General features: G+C 47.0%; 1 protein-coding gene across 2 annotated transcripts; it reads right to left on the bottom strand.

Annotated features, from left to right (window-relative positions):
• Positions 1–309: 309 nt before the first annotated feature.
• Zscan25 (zinc finger and SCAN domain containing 25) lies at positions 310–11,580 on the bottom strand. 2 transcript variants are annotated; one of them, XM_026778227.1, is made up of 6 exons: positions 11,446–11,580; positions 8,826–9,230; positions 6,113–6,314; positions 5,305–5,396; positions 3,797–3,920; positions 310–2,114 (listed from the first exon to the last, which is right to left on the bottom strand). In XM_026778227.1, the coding sequence occupies exons 2-6, from the start codon at positions 9,210–9,212 to the stop codon at positions 1,285–1,287; spliced, it is 1,635 nt and encodes a 544-aa protein (XP_026634028.1). In that variant the 5' UTR covers positions 9,213–9,230; positions 11,446–11,580; the 3' UTR covers positions 310–1,284. The 2 variants fall into 2 exon arrangements, with proteins under 2 accessions (XP_026634028.1, XP_005371615.2); XM_005371558.3 differs by lacking the exon at positions 11,446–11,580 and adding an exon at positions 10,680–10,757.
• Between the last annotated feature and the right edge of the window lie 9,749 nt (positions 11,581–21,329).

Genomic DNA, 21,329 nt, shown 5'->3' on the forward strand with positions numbered 1-21,329 from the left:
GAGACCAGCCTGGTCTACAGAGCTAGTTCCAGGACAGGCTCCAAAACCACAGAGAAACCCTGTCTCGAAAAACAAAAAAACAAAAAAACAAAAAACAAAAAAAAGGGAGAGGTAGAGCTGGGGATACAGCCTAGCGGCTTGCCTAGCATGTTAGGCTATAGGTTTAATCCCCAACACCACATACACACGCCCCTCACTCTCAGAGGTATTATATATATACGAAAGTGTCATCAAATACAGAGCATTAATACTAGTTTGTCTTTCAGATTAAATTCATCAGGTATTTTCAGGGAAGTTACTAATTGTCTTAAAATATGTTCACGTTTATTCAATGATCAGTAGCAAAATATTAATTTCCTAGTAGCTGTGGTTACAGTGCAAGGAGTAGTGGGAGGGGGAGACTTTACAGATGAGGGTAGTACGTTCTAGTCCACAACAATAAGGCTGCCAAGAAAGGTAAATAAACAAGGCTGCATGAGAGAAGTCCCCATCTGAGGTGGAGGGCATGTGAGACCTCACACAGGGACAGACCGTAACAGAAGTGTACCAAGGTTCTGATGTGGCACTTGCAACAACACGTGCTTTGGGATACTTACAAGCTACTGCTCCGGCTTTGCTCACAAGCTCCAAGATCTCACTGGTCCCAATCACCATGGCATTCTCTGAGCCAGGAGCACAGTAGGTGCTTAATAAATATTTTCAAATGAAAAATAGAGGGAAGGCAGGCCTGAGCTAAAGATCTCGCAGGCAAGACAGAGTTCTCTAAAAATTGAGCTTCAAGGCTGGGCACATACCTCAGTCAGTAGGGTACCCCACCTAGCATGCACAAAATCCTGGGTTTCATCTCCAACATAGCATAAACCAGGTATGGTGGCACATTCCAATAATCCCTGCACTGGGAAGATGGAGGCAGGAGTATCAGAAATTCAAAATCATCTTTAGCTACACAACTAGTCTGAGACCAACTTAAATAATATGAGACCTTATCTCAAAATGAAAAAAAAAATGAGCTTCAAGTTGCCAATATGCAGTAAAATTTTGCCCTTACCTCCGAACTTGCTTAGGAGGTGGGTTCCCAACAACTTCCCCCCCCAAAAAACTGAAGTTTAGGATTATGTTTCCCTATAACAGGTGAAGGAAACTGTGGGCCCTCTGGAAGCTCTCCATACACCAGGCTCTGTCCTCCTCCTGCTTGAGCACATTCTGTTGTCCTTCACTGGGCACTGCCCAGGACACTCGGTACAATGCAAGTCACCCCCGAGGCAGAGCTGGCCCACGATATGTTCACTGCACAGGGGGCTCTTGGCGATGCTGGGTCTTCTGGTGCCTGTTGAGGATGGACCTCTGGTTGAAGCTGCGGCCGCAGGCGGGGCAGTGATAGGGCTTCTCACCCGTGTGGATCCTCTGATGCCGCACCAGCCGCTCCCCCTTGCTGAAGCGCTTGCCGCATACCTGGCAGCCATAGGGCTTCTCCCCAGTGTGTGCACGCCGGTGCACCGCCAGGTTGGCATTCCTGCTGAAGCTCTTGCCACACTCGCAGGTGTAGGGCTTCTCCCCAGTGTGTGTCCTGCGATGCACCAGCAGGTGCTGCCTCCGGCTGAAGCCCTTCCAGCAGTCCGCACACTTATAGGGTTTCTCCCCCGTGTGGCTGCGCTGGTGCACCTCCAGGTGATGCCTCTGGCTGAAGGTCTTCCAGCACTCACCGCACACATAGGGCCTCTTGCCCAGGTGGGTCCTCTGATGTTTGGTGAGGTACTCCCTCAGGGTGAAACCTTTCCCGCACTCCACACAGCCAAAGGACTTCTCCTCTTCATGTGTTCGCTGGTGTCTGACAAGATTGGAGCTGCGACTAAAGCCTTTTCCACACTCAGGGCACTGGAAAGGTTTCCAGAAAGAATTGTGGGTGTTAAGGGTGTCTGGCAGGGGCACCCCATGCTGAGGAGCAGGGAGCCCAGGTAAACTGGCTCCAGATCCCCCAGGCTCCTGCTCACAGGCACCCCCTGGTCCAGGAACCTGGATGGCAGTTTCTCCAAACCCATCGGAAGTCAACCCAACAAATGCTCTTTTCAGATCTTCCTGCTGGGGTTTGGCCTCCTTCTCCTTGTTCCCAGCACCTGTGTGGCAAAGGAGGTCAACACTGTGGTGATGCTCTAGCACAGACCCTCCAACTGCTACTTTCCTTCACACCCAGAAATCGGGTGTAACCCTGTCTTTCTGTCTCTCTGTCCCTGTTTCTCTGCTAGCTCTAAAGAGCTGCTGTGACCTTATAGCCTCACCCTCTCCCACTTGCAAATGTGAGCAAGACCAGCTCTTCCACACACAGGCAGACAGACACAAACGCCCGTTGTAACTTTCCACTCTTATCTAAGGTTTTCTGCATGCCAGGAGACAGGTAGGCTAGGTCAGAACTAGGTATGGGCTTCCCACCATCATTCCCCAAACCTACAAAAGAACAAGCTTACTTTTTTGTGGGGATCTGAAAGGAATGAAGAAACCTACAGGCTGCCATCTCTCTTCTCCAGGCCCCCCATGGCTGCCTATGCTTTCAGGTTCCAGCATATTATCTAAGGCTGTTTGTAATGTCATTCCTCCTCAGACCTGAAGGCCTGCTCTCCCACTGTGATGCTATTGCCTTGCTAGAAAGAAACATCTGAAGGGAGACTCCTCTCACTTCCTTTTCTGCCTTCCTCAAACAGTGACCACCCAGGGAACTTCATGCACCACGTCTTCTCCTCCAAATGCATCCTTTCATCTTGGTGGTGGTGATGGTTTGGTTTTCTGGGATAGGATCTCACTCTGTAACACGTGCTGGCTTTGAACTCATGCAATCCTGAAGAGGGAAATCTCAGGCCTGCATAACCATACCCAGCTTCCTAACATGTCCCATTAATGGCTCCTCTTCTTTTCCTTTGATCAACAACCTCAACACCTTTCACGTCCATGAACCCTGAACTCTGACCTTTCTTTACTCCTTACCACCTCCTTGCCCTGATACTGAACTGACTGACAGATTTTAATACCCACTCCCCACTTAAGGTTCTGTTAGTTCAGACTTTTACTTCCTTCAAAAATCTAACTCAGTGGGGCTGGAGAGACAACTCAGTGGTTAAGAGCACTTGTGTAATCAGGGGCTCTGAGTTCAGATCCCAGCATGCATAGAACAAGCCCAGTGTGGTCTTATACATGCCTGTAACACCACCATTGTAGTGGCAGAGACAGGAAAATCACTAGAACTGTCTAGCTGAAAAAGTCAAGCTCCAGGTTTAGAGAGAGAGACCCTGCTTCAAAGGAGTAAGACAGAGTGACAAAGGGAGAAACCCAACACTCCCTCTCCTTTCCTCTGAGCATGAGCACAGCTATGCGCATACATATACACATGTGCACATATACCACACATACACAAATCTAACTCAGATTTCTATGAAGAGCACAACCTAGAGTTCTCTTCCCCTGGCCTCTCTTACACTGATATAATCAGTTAGCCCTCACTTATGCTATACTTATTAGCACACCCACACACTACATTCTCTCATCCAGCGCACTCCCTGTCCCAACGGAAAGCTGCCACATAGGGCCTGCATGCAGGGGGTGTTCAGTAACCATCTGCTGGAGAAGCAGACCAAGCACTTCTCTTCTGCTCCTTTCCTTTCTCTCTAGTGCCCGATGCCCTTTAGTCATGGACACACTTCTCTAAGACTCCCTATACTATCTGGTCAGCAGCATTTCGGCTAGGACAAGACTCTTAAACTGAAGCTTTCAAAACTCCTTTCTTACCTGTGCCAGGCAACAATCTTACCTGGAAGGACCCCACAGTCTTGTGATTCCACGTATTCCCCGAAGCAGTCAATCTGAGCTGGGGCCACGTGCCTCCATTCCTCTTCAGGAAAAGCCAGAGCCATGTCTTTAAAAGGCCCCAGACCCTAAAACAACAAAAGACTGCTATAGATAAAGAAAGAACACTGGAGGCTACAGAGATGGCTCAACCATTAAGAGCACTTGCTCTCCTCTAGAGGACCAGGGTTAAGTTCCTAGTACCTATATAACAACTAATATAATTGCCTGTAACTAATGGTTCCTAGGGATCAGATACCATCTTCTGGACTGAGTGCACCAGGCACACGTGTGATGCACATACATACACATATATGTGCAGGCAAAACATTCATACACCTAAAAAAGATAAAAATAAATTAAGAGAAAAAAGTAAGAACTCTAGAGTTGGTGAAATAACTCAGTGTGTTAAGGTGCTGGCTGCCAAGCAAGATGACCTCAGTTGAGTTCCTAGAAATGAAATGGTGGGTAGAGAACTGGCTCTAGCAAGCTGTCCTCCGACCTCTACATGAGCACTGTGCCACACCTCCCACAACACATACACTAGATACATTGTCAAAAAAAGGTGGGGTAGTCTACCAGTAGTTTCAAAACCAGGCTCAAGCACAGCAAAGTCAGAAGCAACTGGACCCTGGATGAGTTGGGAGAACTGCCATCTTCCAACAGCTTTAATAGGGTGACCAACATGTTCAGAACCTGCTACTATGGCCCTGCTTGCCCTCGCCATCTCAGCAACCTCCTCAAGTTTGAGCCTAGAAGCCTGTGTGTTCCCTCAAGCCCCACCTTAAGGTTATGTTTTTTTAAAGAACTGATCAGTAGGTGAAGCCTGATGACCAACAGAAAAGTAGAGAAATGATTACACGAAGCTGTCCTCTGACCTCGACACGTGTAGTGGCATGGACACCCACACATCTACCTTATACAAATGCACACAAGAGGATAAATAATACATTTTAAAAGAATAAAGCATGTTAAATAAACAAAATGGAGTATGGTACTTAGGAATAAGCTGGTAGAGTGCTTGCCTAGCATGTCCAAAGCCCAGGGCTCCATCCTCAGCATCACACAGTAAGGTGTCTCTGCAGCCCATTATCCCAGTACTCAGGGTGTGGAAACACAAGGATCGGAAGCATAAAGACATCATCTTCTACTTTTTTTAAAAAAAAAAAATTAACGATTTACTTTTGTATGTGTGAGAAAGAGGAAGAGACGTATGTGCAACCCTCTGAGAGGCCAGAAAAGAGCCTCAGATCTGCTGAGCTGGAACTACAATGAAGCTGTGATCCATCAGACATGACTGTTGGATGCCTACCTTGTGTCTTCTGGAAGAACAGGAAACACTTTCAACTGCTGACTCATCTCTCTGGCCCTATGAGCTAAATATTGAGTTTAAGGGTAACCTGGGCTATGTAAGGCCCTGTCTCAAAAAATAAACAAATCAACAAAATCTCCAAAACAGAAATGTTAGCTCACCTGGGATGTTGCTGCAAGGAACCCTGCAGCAATTTCTTGATCTCTGGTGCTCACAGAGGGAAGACCTGGACCCGCATGAAGAATGGGCAGTGCTGAGCAGAACACAAAAAAGTATCAGGGCTGTTGTCCACCAATTCAAAAGCACCTTACCCCAATACACACCATCTCAGAACTACAGACCACAAAGAATTACATCAGGGCCAGGCAGTGGTGGCCACATGCCTTTAATCCCAGTACTTGGGAGGCAGAGGAAGGTGGATCTCCCTGAGTTCGAACCAGCCTGCTCCATGAAGCAGATTCCAGAACAGTGTGGGCTACAGAGAGAAATTTTACCTCAATAATAATAATAATAAAACAAAACAAAAGAGAGAGAGAATTACTTCAGTACCACAATGACCTATAGCCAAGAGTCTGGGAGTCCCCTGCCCTTTTCTGGCTGAGAAGACTATCCCAACCCTGTCCCCTCAGAGTTAGTCATACTCTTGAGTCACTCATGAAAACAACTTTCTGAGACTCCGTAATAATGAAACCTCATGTGGGTATGGCTTGTCTCCTCACTTAATAACTAACTCTTCCATATCATCAGCATAGTTCCTAGTGGTTCTAGAAGGGATATGAGGGGAAGGAAGAAGAAATGATAAGAGAACATGATTCTAGATGTGTCCCATAAAACCAGTCAAGGTGTAAAAAACCATTTCATCTGTTTCCTGCTGGGGTAAAGGAAGCAGCCTGGAAGACTCAATGTTATACTTTACTAGTAACTACTTAGCCCAGTGCTGACCTTTCATCCTCATCACTGGCATCTTACCTTGCTCCTGGAAGGCCTGTGTCCCATCTCCAGGCCCCTGGCTCAGCTGTTCTGCAGTGCTTGGGCCCAGGCTTTGAACTCCTTCCCCCTGCAGCATCCCCCACTCAGGCTTGACTTCTACTGGCCCCAAGTGGATGCCCGATTGCCAAGATCCTCCACCAAGGGCTGTGACCAGCTGTTCTCCCTGGGCATGGCATGGAACCTAAGAAGAATGCACATACGAGTTAGAATGAGACCTGCTGGAGGTTGTTAGAAAAAGAGCTGAAATAAAACTGAAAAAGAAAGCAAGGCTAGTGGTGCAAATCAGCTAGTAGAGTGCTTGCCTTGCATGCATGAAACCCTGTAAGCCCTGAAGCCCTGAGTTCCATCCCCAGCACCACATAAACCCAGTATGATAGTCCAAGCTGTAATCCTAGCACCCAGTAGAGGGGGGAGCCCTCCACCCCTGCGTTCAAAACCAGCCTGGTCTAACTGGTCTAATTAGTGAATTGCAGGCACACCGGGGCTACCCAGTAGACCATGTTTAAAAAAAAAGACTAGAAAGAAGAGCAGGAAAGAAGGAGACAGGAAGGGAGGAGGGGAGTTGCAAAAGAGAAAAAAGAGAAAAGGTGGAAGAAGGAAAGAAAGCTGTTGACTTCTTCCACATGAAGAAAGCTAAATAAATGCTTCTAAAATGAACTAGCTAATGAGAAAGAGCGGCTCCACAAAAAGTGGAGCTTTGAAGTGACATTCTCATAGAAACAAGCCCTGCTCCCTTTTCTTCTCTTTCATAGATTTTAATAATGATAATCAACTTGACAGTTCTAGAGTCACCTATGAGACAAACCTCTGCACTTCTCTGGGAGGGATATGTGTCTAGATTTGGTTACCTGAGGTAGCATGCCCCAGCTTAAATGCAGCCCCACTATCCCATGGGCTGAGGTCCTACACTGAATCAGAGGAGAAAGTGAGGGGCTGGAGAGAGCTCGGTAGCAAGGAGTACATACTGTTTTTGCAGAGGACCTATGTTTTATTCCTAGTGCCCACACCAGGCAGCTCACAAGCAGCTTGTAGCGCCAGGGGTCCAATGTCCTCTGTGGATACCCGAATATATGTGCACATTCTAACACACAGACACACAATAAAAAGAAGTAAATGTTTTAATCTTTAAAACAAAAGAAGAAAGTGAGCTGAGCGCCAGCATTCATCGCTGCTTCCTGAAGGCAGATGTGCGTGGTCAGCTGTCTCATCGTCTTGCCACCACACTTTCCCAAAAAACTATGAGACAAAATGTAAGCATCTCTCTCTGGTAACTCCTGGCCTTATGGTAGTTATTTAACAGCCAGAGAGATGGTTCAGTGATTAAGAGTATTGGCTGCTCTTCCAGAGGACCCTGGTTCAACTTGCAGCATCCACATGGCAGCTCACAAGTAGCTGTACCTCCAGTTCCAGGGGATCTGGACTCCAGAGACACTGCATGCACATGCTGCACAGACATAATTGCAGGCAAAACACCCCCTCACAAAACAGAATAAAACAAAAATTTCAAAGTTATTTAAAATGTCTTTTCTTTGCATAGATATGTGTGGTTGGTATGTATGGTATGCATGTATGATATGTATGTGGGTACATGTGCATGCACATGCAGAGGACAATGGGTGACTTCATTGTCTACCTTTATCACTGTGCATCTTATGTATTTAGGCACAGTCTGTCATCTGTTTTCTTGCTTGCTGATTTCACTGTCTACCTAGCCAGCTCACACGGCGGATGCTAACTCCACCTCCTGAGTGGATTACAGACTATCAAGCCTACCCAGCATTATGCATGTATGTGGGAGCTGGAAAACCAAACTCCAGTTCTCATTCGTTCACAGCAAATGCTCCATCCACTGAACTATCTCCCCAACCTCTAAAAAAAAAAAAAAAAGTCTTTTAATATACCCCACTCTGCTCTTTCTAAAACTGCTTTTTGCAACAAAGTGAATCCACAAATCTGGTTTTGCCTGAGCGGAGGTACCGAAAGTTGACTAAGAAATCCCAGAGTGACAGAGTGGGGTTGAGCCTAAATCCCAGTTGCCACTGGCAGAACCACTGCCACTAGCCTCTTCCCCAAGGGCATGCAAAGCTCATAGTGGACCTGGAATACAAGCTAAACTACGTTCACTGGATTTGAAGCTCACCCAGGGGTCCCTGATGCCTAAACCATGGATATCTTCCCTAGAGATGGCTCTTAAAAAAAAATCTTCTAAGTATATATATGAGTGTGTTCATGTCATGTACTGAGTACAGGCGTGTACACCACTGAGTATGTGTGGAGATCAGAGGTCAACTTCCAGTGCTGGTTCTCATCTTCCACCTTATGACAGGGACTCTTGCTCATCCCTGCTGAGAATGTCTGCCTAGCTGGACTGCAAACTTCTGGGGACTCCCCTTCCTTTGTCCACCATCTCACCACTGGGAGTACACGTGCACACTCCCTCACGTGACCTTTACACGGTCCTGGAGATCTGAACTTGGGTCCTCATGCTTGCAGAGCAAGTGCTTTACCCACTGAGCCATCTCTTCAACTCTGACTCATGCTAAACAGCAGCCACTCTCTAGAAAGGCTGTTTGGGGGCTAGGGGATGATGGAGCAGGTTCTAAGTCTCATCCATTCCCACTACTTCCTTAACCTCTCCATTTTTGATTCCCACACCAACCGCACAAGGCCTGGACACCCTCTTCTCACCCACCGCCTTGGCCTCCGGTGTGCTCTCCATCAGGTCCTCCACCATGGACACCAAAGCCTTGCCGCTGTCTGGGCTGTGCTCTCGGATCCAGGTGTAGAGCTCTCGGGGCAGGATAGTGAGGAACTGCTCCAGCACCAGCAGCTCCAGGATCTGCTCCTTGCTGTGCAGCTCTGGCTGCAGCCACCGCCGACAGAGCTCTTGGAGCTCCCTGAGGGCTTCCTGGGGACCAGCAGCCTCTTGGTAGCGGAACTGCCGAAACCTCAGCCGGAATGCCTCAGGACTAGAGTCCTCCCCTCCCCGGCCCCATGGCAGCTCCTTCTCCAGTTTCACCACTGGAGCACCCATCTGCTGCTGAGGATCTTCTGCCATCTCCAGGCGCTCTTTCAGCATCTTCAAGCTCCAGCAAGCCTGAGGATGACAACAGAGAGGGCCCTTCTGAGAACAGAAAACGCACACAGGAGGTCAGCCCATCCAGTTTTCTGTTTGTTCTCAGAAAGCTGATACAGATCTTCAAATCCTATCAGCTGATCTGGTGCTTTGGTTGGTCAGGGTGGAGACAACAAAGCAGGCAAAATCAAGACCAAGACAAACTTTGAGGTCAACACCAACAAATCCACTAGTGGCCTGACAGTGACGGTGCTTTCGGTCTAAAGACAATGCTGTACAGGCCATTGCCACTGCTCTTGATTGCCCGTGTAACTAGATGGTAAAGCCCTGCTGCTGAAGACACAATACATTCTGGTTGCAGCACCAGGAGAAATCAAGCTAGAACTGACCTGGAACTTTCCTCCCCATTAACTAGTTTTCATAGTGCTGAAAGGTGCTATCCAGGCCCCTGGAGGAGAAAAGTCATTGCCGGTAGTACATAGCAGGGAAGCCCACAGGCTCTAACAAAGAATGACCTGCCAGACAAGGTATGTCCACTGCTGTTAATAGTGGCTTGAAGGTAACCAACTACTTTCCGAATGGATTTGTGGCTTGCTCCACAGGAGGGAATTCATGCCTGGTACTGTAAACCTGGTCAAAAACCCATAGCCAGGGAGACTGGGCCTAAGGGAGAACCTACAACTATGGTTTTGCTAAACAGACATGGCATCAAACCACCTTCTAAACATTTATGTTTATACCCACAAATTGGCTACTCTCGGCCTTAGTCATGGAAGCCTCTTTCTGCTTACAGTTTGCACAGACACTTATAACTGGCCAAAGCTGAGTGTTCATCCCGATGTGGGACAACTGTGTCAACACCCTACACAGCCAAGGCTCAGGGAACACAGTAGAAGAGAGGACAGAAAGAATTTAAGAGCCAGAGGGTGGGAAAGAGTACTGTGACGTGCTGTCTTTTGGATGTGACACAGCCACTGCATTCATGAACTTATTGCCACACACGACTTATATACCTGCACAGGACTAAGCCAGTAAAATCAGTCAGCATCCTAACAAAAAAGAAGAGGATATGAAAAGGGGTGTTTGGCTGTCCCTGGGAAGAGTGGGGGAGGGGAGTTAGGGTATCAATAGTCAAGACATGCTGTATGCATGGACAAAAGTGTCAAGAGAATAAGTAAAAGAGGAGACACAGAAAGAATATGCAAGCGGAATATAGAACCGTCTCCCTCCAAAAACATGGAAGGTTTAAAAAGATGAAAGAATAGGCTTGTGAGAGGCAGCCCGGTGATTAAGAGCACCCACTGCTCTTGCAGAGCACTCAGGTTCCGTTCCCAACACCCAGACGGTGGCTCATAACCTGCTGTAACTCCAGTTCCGTAAGATCTGCTGTGTCTTCTCGACACTGTGGGCACCTGGCACACACGTGGTACATAGACAAACATGAGAGGAAAAGAAAAAAAACCCACCCACCATCTTTAATCTCTCAGCATTTGGATGAAGAGGCAGATGTTCTCTGTTGAGTTAGAGGCCATCCTGGTCTACATAGTGAGTTCCAGGACAGCCAGAGCTACAGAGTGCACAGTGAGCCCGTCTCGCGAAAAGAAAGATTAACAGCCACGGCAGTAGTTGCCTGTAATCCCGGAACCTGATTTAGGCTGGCAGACGGTGAGTTCTAGGGCAATGTGGATACACAGCTGGAAGAAAGCGAGAGGAGAACGGGTGGGAAGCGAACATTACACCTGAGGAAAAAAGAGGCAGCCAAGCAGTCCGTAAAATGAGTCTTGTTTACTTCCGGGCGGGCAGGCTGGAGAGACAGGCCCCTGCCCCAAAGCACAAAAGCGCTCAGACTGTTGACGCAACCAGCGGGCGAGAGGCCACGACCTTCGGCGACAGATTCTACTGGCTGTTCGTGTTTTTCTCCACCCGCCCCTTAAACCGATCCCTCATTTTCCGCCTACAGTACTCGTCTCTCTGCCGCATCGAGCTTTCTCGAACGAGCCAGCTATTGCCTAGCTCGTTCCGCCGGCGCCCTACGGGCAACAGGCCCCTCGTGGGTCTTTCCTCGCAGGCCTCTGGCAGACAGAAGGTACCGCGTGGCTCTTCTTCCAACGACTGCCCGGCATCCGCGTCTAAATCGCCCCACTTCTTAGAGGCGCAGGGTCGAGGTCTTCCCGCGGAGCGTGGGCACCCTGCATTAGGCTCTCTCCGCCTGGCCCGGCCTCCGCCCGGTTCTTACCTGGGACCACGGCTGTGCGTGGAGAGGCGACCTTCCGGGCCGCAGCTGCCCTGCCGAGCTGCAACCCGCTCCGTGCCGGATCCGCCCCGAGCCAGCCGCGGCCTTGACTGCCTGCGCGCTCAGCACCTGCCCGGGCCAGCGCGGACCGGAAGTGAGAGGCGGATGCTGTCAGGCAGGTGCCCTAATGAAAGGGCCCGCGTCCGGTTCCTCTCTAGGACTCTCGGAGGTCTCAGAAGGAGGCATATCTCTATGGTGGGTCATGATTAGCGCAGGCTCCCCATCTATTTCCTGGCTCTACCGCACTTCCGTACAGTTATTTTTTTAATGAATCTCTACAAAAAAGGAGCTTTTCTGCTCTAGGCTAGTCTATGGGTATAAGCATAAATATTTTAACATTTTACGTCTATTTATTTATTGTGTGTCTGGACAACCTGAGGACTCAGGTCTCACCTTCCTTTTTGTAGTTCCTGGGATAGAACTCAGACGACCAGGCTTGGGACCAAGCTCCTTGACCCACTGAGTCACCTCAGTGATCCTGAACATAAATAATTTAGAAGGCGATTGACATATGTTCCTTTAGGAAAGATGATGGTTACTTTTAACTGTCACTTTGACAATCTAGCATCACCCAGCAAAGTCTCAACGAGGAGTTAGACAATCCCTCCCTGTCAGGTTGGCCTGTGGGCATGATGTGGAAAGACACAGACTACTGTGGGTGGCACCATTCCCTGGGTTTGGGTCTTAGGCTGTGAAAGAATAAAGAAAGGGAGCTGAGTGGTAAGCACGCATACATTAACTAATATCTTCCTGCTCTCAACTGTGGGTGGAATGTGACCACCTGCTTCAAGTTCATGCTGCCTCTTTTCCCTACAATGAGGGCTGTAACCTGGAATTGTAAGCCAAAATAAACACGATCTACCCAAAGCTCTTTTTGCTTGACAAAACAGTTTCTATGTAGCCCTGGCTGTTAAGGAACTCACTCTGTAGGCCAGGCTGGTGTCAAACTCACAAACATCTGTCTGCCTCTGTCTCCCGGTGCTAGGATTAAATGCTGCCACTACCATGCCTGGCTAATGACTGTATGTTTGGTGGTGGTTTTTTTTTTTTTTTTTTTGAGACAGGGCTTCACTGTGTCACAGCCCTGGCTGTCCTGGAATTCTCTCTGTAGATCAGGCTGGCCTCAAATTCTCAGAGATCCATCTGCCTCTGCCTTCAGAGAGCTGGGATCGGATTAAAGGCATGCACCACCACCACCTGCCTGGCTTAATGTTTTAACTATAATAGAATTACTAAAAGAAAAGACAAGTACATTGGATTCTCTTGGAAAAGAAAGAACTTGTGATAAGGAGGTTGTCATATAGCAGGTGAAATTTCAGTTGGGATTAGTTTGACATGAGGGATTTTCCCTTTTGGGAAAAGACAGAGAAGAGTACTGGAACCCAGAGACTGGTGCTCGGGCCAGACATGGTGGTATACATCTTTAATATTAGCAATCAGGAGGCAGAGACAGGCAGATCTCTGTGATCTCAGCTTAGGACCAAACTACTAGTCTGCAAAGTCTCAAAAATTAAGTAAGTAAACAAGAAATAAATAATAAGATGGAAAGAGACCAGTGCCTGGAAAGTCATCAATATTTGAAGGAAATGGTTATGTTAGAATATTGCTGATGTACTTCATGTGTCCCAAACTCATCAATGGAAGAGAGAAGCCTTAGCATGGTGGTGCATGCCTGTAATCCCAATCCCTATACAGTAAAATAAGATCCAGCCTGAGCTACACAGTGAGTTTGTAATCCCAATCAGCTCAGGCTGCCCTGAGCTATACAGTAAAATAAGATCCAGCCTGTGCTACACAGTGAGTTTGTAATCCCAATCAGCTCAGGCTGCCCTGAGCTATACAGTAAAATAAGATCCAGCCTGTGCTACATAGTGAGTTTGTAATCCCAATCAGCTCAGGCTGCCCTGAGCTATACAGGAAAATAAGATCCAGTCTGTGCTACACAGTAAGTTTGAGGCCAGTTTGGATTACATATAATGAGAGGAAGAGAGATAGGTGATAGACAGACAGACAGACAGACAGACAGACAGGCAGGCAGGCAGGCAGGCAGGCAGGCAGGCAGACAGGCAGACAGGCAGAATCCACTCACTCAGGAGCCTCTGACTTTAGGACAGGATGAAGCAGTGCTGACATACTGGTAGTTAGCCTGTTTGTCTCTCCAAAGGCCCAGGTTCCAGGCTAGACAGGGCTACAAAGCAAGACTCTTGTCACAAAAGCAATAAAAATTATGTAAAAACTTATAAAAAATAGGTTAAATAAGCAAAAATAAAACCAAAATCTCCTAGTAAAATTTTGCTACATGTGGTTGGTTGAGATGACTTAGTGATTAAAGGTGCCTGCCACTAGGCCTGACAACCTGAGGTCAATTTCTGGGACCCATTTGTCGGAAAGAGACAACCAAACTCTCACAAGTTGTTCTCTGGCCTCTACGCTTGCACCATGGCACACCAGTATGTGAGTAAATAAGGTGTATTTTTAAATTAAGAACAAATTTTGCTTCATGTGCAAATGTAACTACTCACCTCTGTCATAGTTATGATAAAATAGCTCCACCCATGGAAAATAAGAACTCCATTAAGTCAAAAGTATACTGCACCCCACAGGAACTTATCACCCTTATTTAATTTTCATAGTTAATAAAAGAAGTGAAAGAGGCTGGGCGGTGCTTTTAATACCAGAACTTGGGAGGCAGAGACAGACGGATCTTTGTGAGAGGCCAACCTGGTCTAAAAGCAAGTTCCAGGACAGCCATGTGTGTGTGTGTGTGTGTGTGTGTGTGTGTGTGTCACAAAAAAAAACCCAAACAAAACAACAAGAAGAGGAAGGAGAAAAAATGAGAGAGATTTGGGGTAGGGGGAATGCAGAGCTAAATATGGGAACAAAGAGATTTTAGTTGCTTCTTCTTCACATATTCAGACCATAATAAAAATTAGTCTTGGAGGGCTGGAGAGACAGGTCAGCAGTTAGGAGCCTGGCTGCTATTGCACAGGACTTAGGTTCAATTCTCAACACCAACATGGTGGCTCACAATCCCCTGTAATTTTAGCACCAGAGGGAACCCATCACCCTTTCTGATCTCCTCAGGCACTGTACTCATATGCACAAACCCACACATAGCCAGGCAATATAATTCAATATATACATACATATACACATAAATACAATATAATTAAAAATCAAAGTAAAGAAAAATGTAAAATATTAATCAAAAGTAAAAATAAAACCTTAAAAATGAGTCTGAGGCTGGGAGTGTAGCTCAGTTGATAGAGTGCTTGCCTGGTGTGCACTCAGGGCTTGGGTTCCATACCTAGCACCAAATAAATTGGACCTGTTAGAAAACACTTTTAATCTCAGACCTCAAGAGGTAGAAGCAGGAAGATGATAAATTCAAGGCCATCCTCAGTTACATAGTAGGTTTGAAGCCGGTCTGGGCTATGTGGCAACTATTTTTTAAAATATTTATTTACTTATTATGTATACAAATCTGTCTACATGTATGCCTGTAGAAGAGGGCACCCGACCTCATTACAGTTGGTTTCTAGGAATTGAACTCAGGACCTTTGGAAGAGCAGGCAATGCTCTTAACCACTGAACCATCTCTCCAGCCCCCTGTGACAACTATTTTAAGAATTAGTTTGGACTTACAGTTAAGAGCACTGGCTACTCTTCTGAAGGGCCCAAGGTTCAATTCCCAGCACCCAATGGCAGCTCACAACTGTAATTCCAGTTTGAGGATATCCAACACCTTTGAACAGACACCTACAGGCAAAACACCAATGAAGATAAAACAAAAATAAATCATTAAAAATTTAGTTGCTGGGAGGTGGTGGCACACACCTTTGGTCCCAGCAGTTAAGAGGCAGAGGCCAGTCTTATCTACAGAGCAAGTTCCAGGTCAGTTGAGGTGATGTGGAGAAACCCTATCTCAAAAACAAACAACACAAACAAACAAAAGCAAATCAAAGCAAAACAAACAAACAAAAAGGTATCAGAGAAGACCTAGACGTTTCCAAATCTCCGTTTGGGTAAAGTCAGTGTTCCTCAACCAAGGCATCTTAAGCATTCTAGGTAGCTTGTTAGCAGATAACTGTTAACAACCAAGAGGACACCTGACCCTTATGCTATAGCAACTAGTAGGTAGAAAGAAGCAGGGATGATATTACTGATACTTCAAGAAACATCAAAGATTATCCATCCCTGATGGTTGTAGTGGCTCAAGCACTTGAGAGGCAGAGGCCAGTGGATCCCTGTGTTTGTGGCCAGCCGGCTTTATATAGTGTGGGCCTCCCTAAAATAAATAAGCAAGCAAGCAAGCAAGCAAGAAAGAATGAAAGGAAGAAAGAAAGAAAGAAAGAAAGAAAGAAAGAAAGAAAGAAAGAAAGAAAGAAAGAAAGCATAGTGGTGCACCCAACTGCGATCCCAGCACTCAGAGGAAGGAAACAGACAGGTAAGAAATGCACTCTTGGATGTGCAGCAAGTTTAAGGGTAGCGTGGGCTACATAAACTAAAACAAAAAATAAACTAACACAATGAAATAAAGAGATTCAACTTCCTTCATTGTCTTCCAAGTTCAATATATTTGTGTTACCTCTTAAGTGTGCCCATACCTGAACATATTATCTGTGGAGGACCACCCACAGCTGGCTAGGGCCAAAGTCTACCCACATCCTGTTCTCTAGTTGAGGATCTCTTCTTGGCTGGGCTGTACCTGTGCATGTGGGTACTGTGGGTGGCATCTGGATGCTGGGAGCTCCAGCCTCCCAGAGCAGAACCCTTCTTTAGTCTTACGTAGAGCACTACCGTTGCAGAAGGAAAATTTATGCCTATGGCTGTTCCCATCCCACCAACATGCCTGATATGATTAGCCTCCTCTTGGCTTCCTGTTTTCCTGCCATACCAAGAGAGTGGAGAAAACGCTCTGAAGGGGCTGGCAAGATGATTCTGCAGATAATGGCACTTACCACCAACCCTGACCACCTGAGTTCAAGCCTGGGGCTTAGTTCATATGATGATGGACAGAGAAAACCAATTCTGGAAAGGTTGTCCCCTGACTTTCATGTGCATGCAATGATGTGACTGTGTGTTACACACAGACATACAAGTTAAATAAGTTCAATTACAACTTTTAAAGAAAATGTCGTTGTGGTCTTGTTGAGTTTTGTCCTCTGCCCCCAACCTGCTTTGCCTTGTCCCTTGTCCCCTAGTCCGTACACTGGTTCTGTCTCCCATTTCTCCGCTCCCTGCTTGCTCCTTGCTAGATAAGGGTCAAGACTTCCAACACGAGATATAGAAGCAGTTCTCAAACAGGCCACTGAAAAAACACTTCCTGGATCCCCTGATTCACGAGCCTCACTCAGAAGGAAAGACTAGAAACCAAGCAGTCAGTACAGGTAGGCTAAGGCCAGGGTGATGGCCCAGGTGAGTCTAGAGTCAGCACCACCTATGCAAAGGAAAAGTGATGGCAGGGTGAGCCATCTCCAGAGCAAAGGGGGTATCTGTATGTACCACACAAGGGCAGCTGTCAGTCAACTGTATGGTTTACAGGCCTCTGTGACTGACCTAAAACCTGCATGAAATGTCATCTACTGATAACTCACTAGGTGGTGTTAGGCATCTATCTCTAAGGACAAATTTCCTCATCTAGCAAAACCAAGGAGGCTGGCCTAGGCCCTGCCCATAGCCTCCTGTGCACTGCCTCAGTAAACCTTCAGCTCTGTTGCCAGCAGGCCATTTCCACCTCCCCCTGCTGTGTCAACTGTTTGCCTTTTAGTTGCAAAATGAGGACCTCTGGGAGACAGCGACACTAAGGTCTCAGGGGCCCTCACCCAGGGATCTGCCCTTTGGCCAGAGGAAGCTGGAGTTCAGGTTGGCCTGACCCATCTGTCTAGGAGGAGCCTTTTACAGAAACATGAGGGGGGGTGGGGAGTTGGTGGTGGTGGTGGGGATTCTATTTTCAACTGCAGGGACGGGGAGGGGCGACGTCCAAGCAGCTATTCACCCTATTCATCTTTTCGGGCACATTTCTTTAACTAATCCTTTTTAACTGTGCCTGGAGCTCAGGGAGGGGTTCTCCTACAATGGCAAAGGGCTGACAGGATAAGACAAGCAGGCTGCTGGGAGCCCAGCATTTGGCAAGAAAGCCTGGCCTGGTTGCAGGGCCTCCAGTGGGCACTGTGGCAAGCCAGGCCATTTGGCAATATACAACTGGAGATAATTAGGTGAAAGAGGGAAATAATAAGGCAGATGAGGGGTATCCCCCAAATGTCTCAAAGGCAGGCCTGGGGGGTCTTGTTGATGCAGGGTTCTCTTTGATAGCACTGTGGTTTTCAAACATGTGAGAAGTGGATGATGAGACCACGAGAAAGGGAGTGCTCTTATTTTATCTCCCCAGGTCCTTGCAAAGAGCTACTCTCAGTGCCAGACACAGAGGCCCATCTACCATGTCAATGCAAACTCTCCCTATAGCCAGGAGCAAGGGATATCTTTGACCTCTGTGGACCTGGAGATGGGGGTCCTAGGATGTGTCCCTTCTGCACCCCACATCCAGATATGCTAATCACCGTGCATAGATGGACAAGCACTTTCCTCAGACCTTGAGATGTTCTAATATACTTTCCCTCTCCCATCTGAGCCCTCTCTGCCTCTCCGACTTTCCTCTTCCATCTCCTCTCCAGCCCTCACTAATGTCAACCTCAGGGCCTCAGTTTCCCTTACTTCAGAAGAATAGGGTGGACTGGTCCAGAACCTGAGAAGTCTAACTCTAGACCACACCTGGATGAACTTGTAAGCTACATCTTAATCTTGTTTGAATACATTGGCCATCTCATTTGATAACTGATCCTATGGGTCCACCCCAATCTCAGACATCTGGGTACAACTTCAAAGCTTCCCTGTTCCTGTCCTTTTGCTCCTCCTGGCTCCAGCCTTGGGTTTATGATCCCTTCTCTTCCCCCATACACATCCATCTCATCCATGAACCTGCATTTCTTTTCATAAAATTATCTAAGTATCCATTCTGCCTGTTGCTGGGCCATGTGCCTCCCTGTACACATGGAACACCTTGCACATCTCCCTGTGTTAGGTATTTTTTCTTAGACAAGTCTCTTTGCTGACTCAAATGGGCCACACCGAATAAGCACAAATGGATCCCTGAACCCTAGAGACATACGTACTGAAAAGAGGTACTCACCGAGATGAAGTTAATCTTAGCCTGGTGGAGAGCACATGCAAGAAGGTCATTTTCCAACACATGGCCTGGGCCTGTGGGAAAAGCAGCCCCCCATGGAACTCTAAATGTTATGTATTTTGTCTTAGATGAGCCTCTCTGCCAACACAAATAATACCAATCAGACCAAATCAGACTGAATTAAAGATGCCCATGTTTAATAAAATGCCCGTACTCCCTGGTGGCCACGAGAAAACAAGGTGAGGGGAAGAGAGAGAACAGGAGACCATATAAAACCCAGAGACCATATATTCATTCTCTGGAGGGGGGGCACTGTAAATAGCCTGTGGGGGTGGTCTTGACCTTCCCTGGGGAGGGGTCACCATTTGGCAGGCTTTCTTGGAAGTGGGGTTTGGACTGAGGGAACTCCCAGGGAAGGGGGCTTATGCCAGGAGCTGGAGTGAAGCTGCTCACTTGCACTGGGTAAGAAACCCAGCCTCTGGGTTTTGTTCTGAGTCACCAAAAGTCATATCTGCTGCATTTAAATCCCAGCTGCCATGAACTGCAGGGTGACCATGGATAAATGAACTCTTCCTGAGTCTCAGTTCCTTGTCTGTAAAAGAAAAATAAGTAGCAAGCCTGTGAGATGGCTCAGCAGGTAGCGGCGCTTGCTCTCAAGCCTGACCACTCGAGTTTGATCTGAGTTGGAGTTACAGGACCAGCAAGGTGAAAGGAGAGAAGTGACTCCCACAAATTGTTCTTTGACCTCTACGTATGCACTCGACACAATGTGAGTGGGAGTGCTCACCCAAACACCTGCATATAAAAAATAAAAATAAATCAATAGAAATATTCTAGGGAAAACAAACAGTAGGAGCCCTTCCTGTAGACTGGCATAAAGGGTGAAATGACATACCTAGAAAAGTCTTCAAGCACACAAGGGAACGGAGGCACATCCAACATGACTTGGGATATCTACTCCCATCCCTCAGAGTTCCTGCTGGCCTCCCTGGTCCATATGCAGCAGATGCCTGCCTTCCCAGAAGGCTGTCTGACCAGTGCAACGATACCACCTGTGAGGATGGTTTTAGCCCCTTCAAAGAACTGGGCTCTGTTTGAAAGCAAGAGGCTGACAGTGCTGAAATGGGTTGGAGGTAGATTTTAGCCTCATGAAGCCCCTTGATGGGCTGTATATGTGGCAGTCCTCTTTTTCTGATTGTACTCAACAGTGCATGTGTTTAGCATTCTTTAAATGTTTTGGTTCATTGCTGTATTCTGTATTCTTTCATTTTCTTGATCTTGGTATGGTGGTGACAGCCTAGGGCCTTGTGAATGCCTTTGGCCTTTTCCCACTCTTCTCTCTCTTTTTTCCTCATTCAGTCAGAAAAAAATTTCCCAGAACTTGAGACCTTCCTACTTCTACCTCCCAACTAAATGGGATTACAGGCTTGAACTAACAGGTCCAACCAGTATTCTTTACCATTTTAAATTCTTAAATTTTGTGTATGAGTGAGACTTGTGTGTGTTTGTATGTGACTGTGTATGAGTATGTGTGCTTTATCATTAAGTACATGTGGAAGACAATTTACAGAATTGTCCTTTCATAGTGTGGGTTCCAAGGTTGTCAGGTCTGGAAACAAGTGCTTTTATCCCCTGAACCATCTTGCCAGGCCAGTCTTTTTTCTTAATGCATATCAACTGTATAAAATGTGTTGCCTTAATGACATTCTCACACACGTCAACAATGTACTTTGACAGTTTTCACTTTCTGTCACCCTCTTTTTGTTGTTTTTTATTTGTTTGTATTTTTGTTTTTTGTTTTTTTATTAAAAATTTCCACTTCTTACCCTCCTCCCATTTCCCTCTCCCTCTCTCCACACCCCTCCCCTCCTCCTCCAGTCCAAAGATCAGTCAGGGTTCCCTGCCCTGTGGGAAGTTCAAGGTCCTCCCCTCTCCATCCAGGTCTAGGAAGGTGAGCACCCAAACAGACTAGGCTCCCACAAAGCCAGTACATGCACTAGGAACAAAACCCAGTGCCATTGTCCTTGGCTTCTCAGTCAGCCCTCATTGTCAGCCACATTCAGAGAGTCCAGTCTGATCACGTGCACATTCAGTCCCAGTCCAGCTGGCCTTGGTGAGCTCCCATTAGATCAGTCATGCCACCTTAGTGGGTGGACACACCCCTCGTGGTCCTGACTTCCTTGCTCATGTTCTCCCTCCTTCTGCTCTTCATCTAGACCTTGGGAGTTCAGTCCAGCTCTCCACTGTGGGTCTCTACCTCTATCTTCATCCATCACCGGATGAAGGTTCTATTGTGATATTCATCAGTGTGGCTATGGGGAAGGCCAGTTCAGACACCCTCTCCTCTGCTGCCCACGGACCTAGCTGGGGATATCCCCTTGGACACCTGGGAACCACCGCCACCCCCATGCTCCCAACTTTGCCAGGCTATCCTGTCTACTTCCAATATCCAGGAGGATAAATATATGTTTTTCTTTGGGTTCACCTTCTTATTTAGCTTCTCTAAGATCATGAACTGTAGGCTCAATATCATTTGTTTATGGCTAGAATCCACTAATGACTGAGTACATACCATATTCATCTTTTTGGGCTTGGGTTATCTCACTCAGTAAAGTGTTTTCTATTTCCATCCATTTGCATG

This window comes from Microtus ochrogaster, unplaced genomic scaffold, assembly GCF_000317375.1.
Source record: "Microtus ochrogaster isolate Prairie Vole_2 unplaced genomic scaffold, MicOch1.0 UNK114, whole genome shotgun sequence".
Classification (NCBI taxonomy): domain Eukaryota; kingdom Metazoa; phylum Chordata; class Mammalia; order Rodentia; family Cricetidae; genus Microtus; species Microtus ochrogaster.

Excerpts from the sequence above, each read along its gene's own strand:
- Zscan25 (XM_005371558.3), bottom strand. Across the intron at positions 6,315-8,825 it reads GCACACCGGAGGCCAAGGCG|GTTCCATGCCATGCCCAGGG; the intron begins GTGGGTGAGAAG and ends CATTCTTCTTAG. Across the intron at positions 5,397-6,112 it reads ACAGGCCTTCCAGGAGCAAG|CACTGCCCATTCTTCATGCG; the intron begins GTAAGATGCCAG and ends TGTTCTGCTCAG.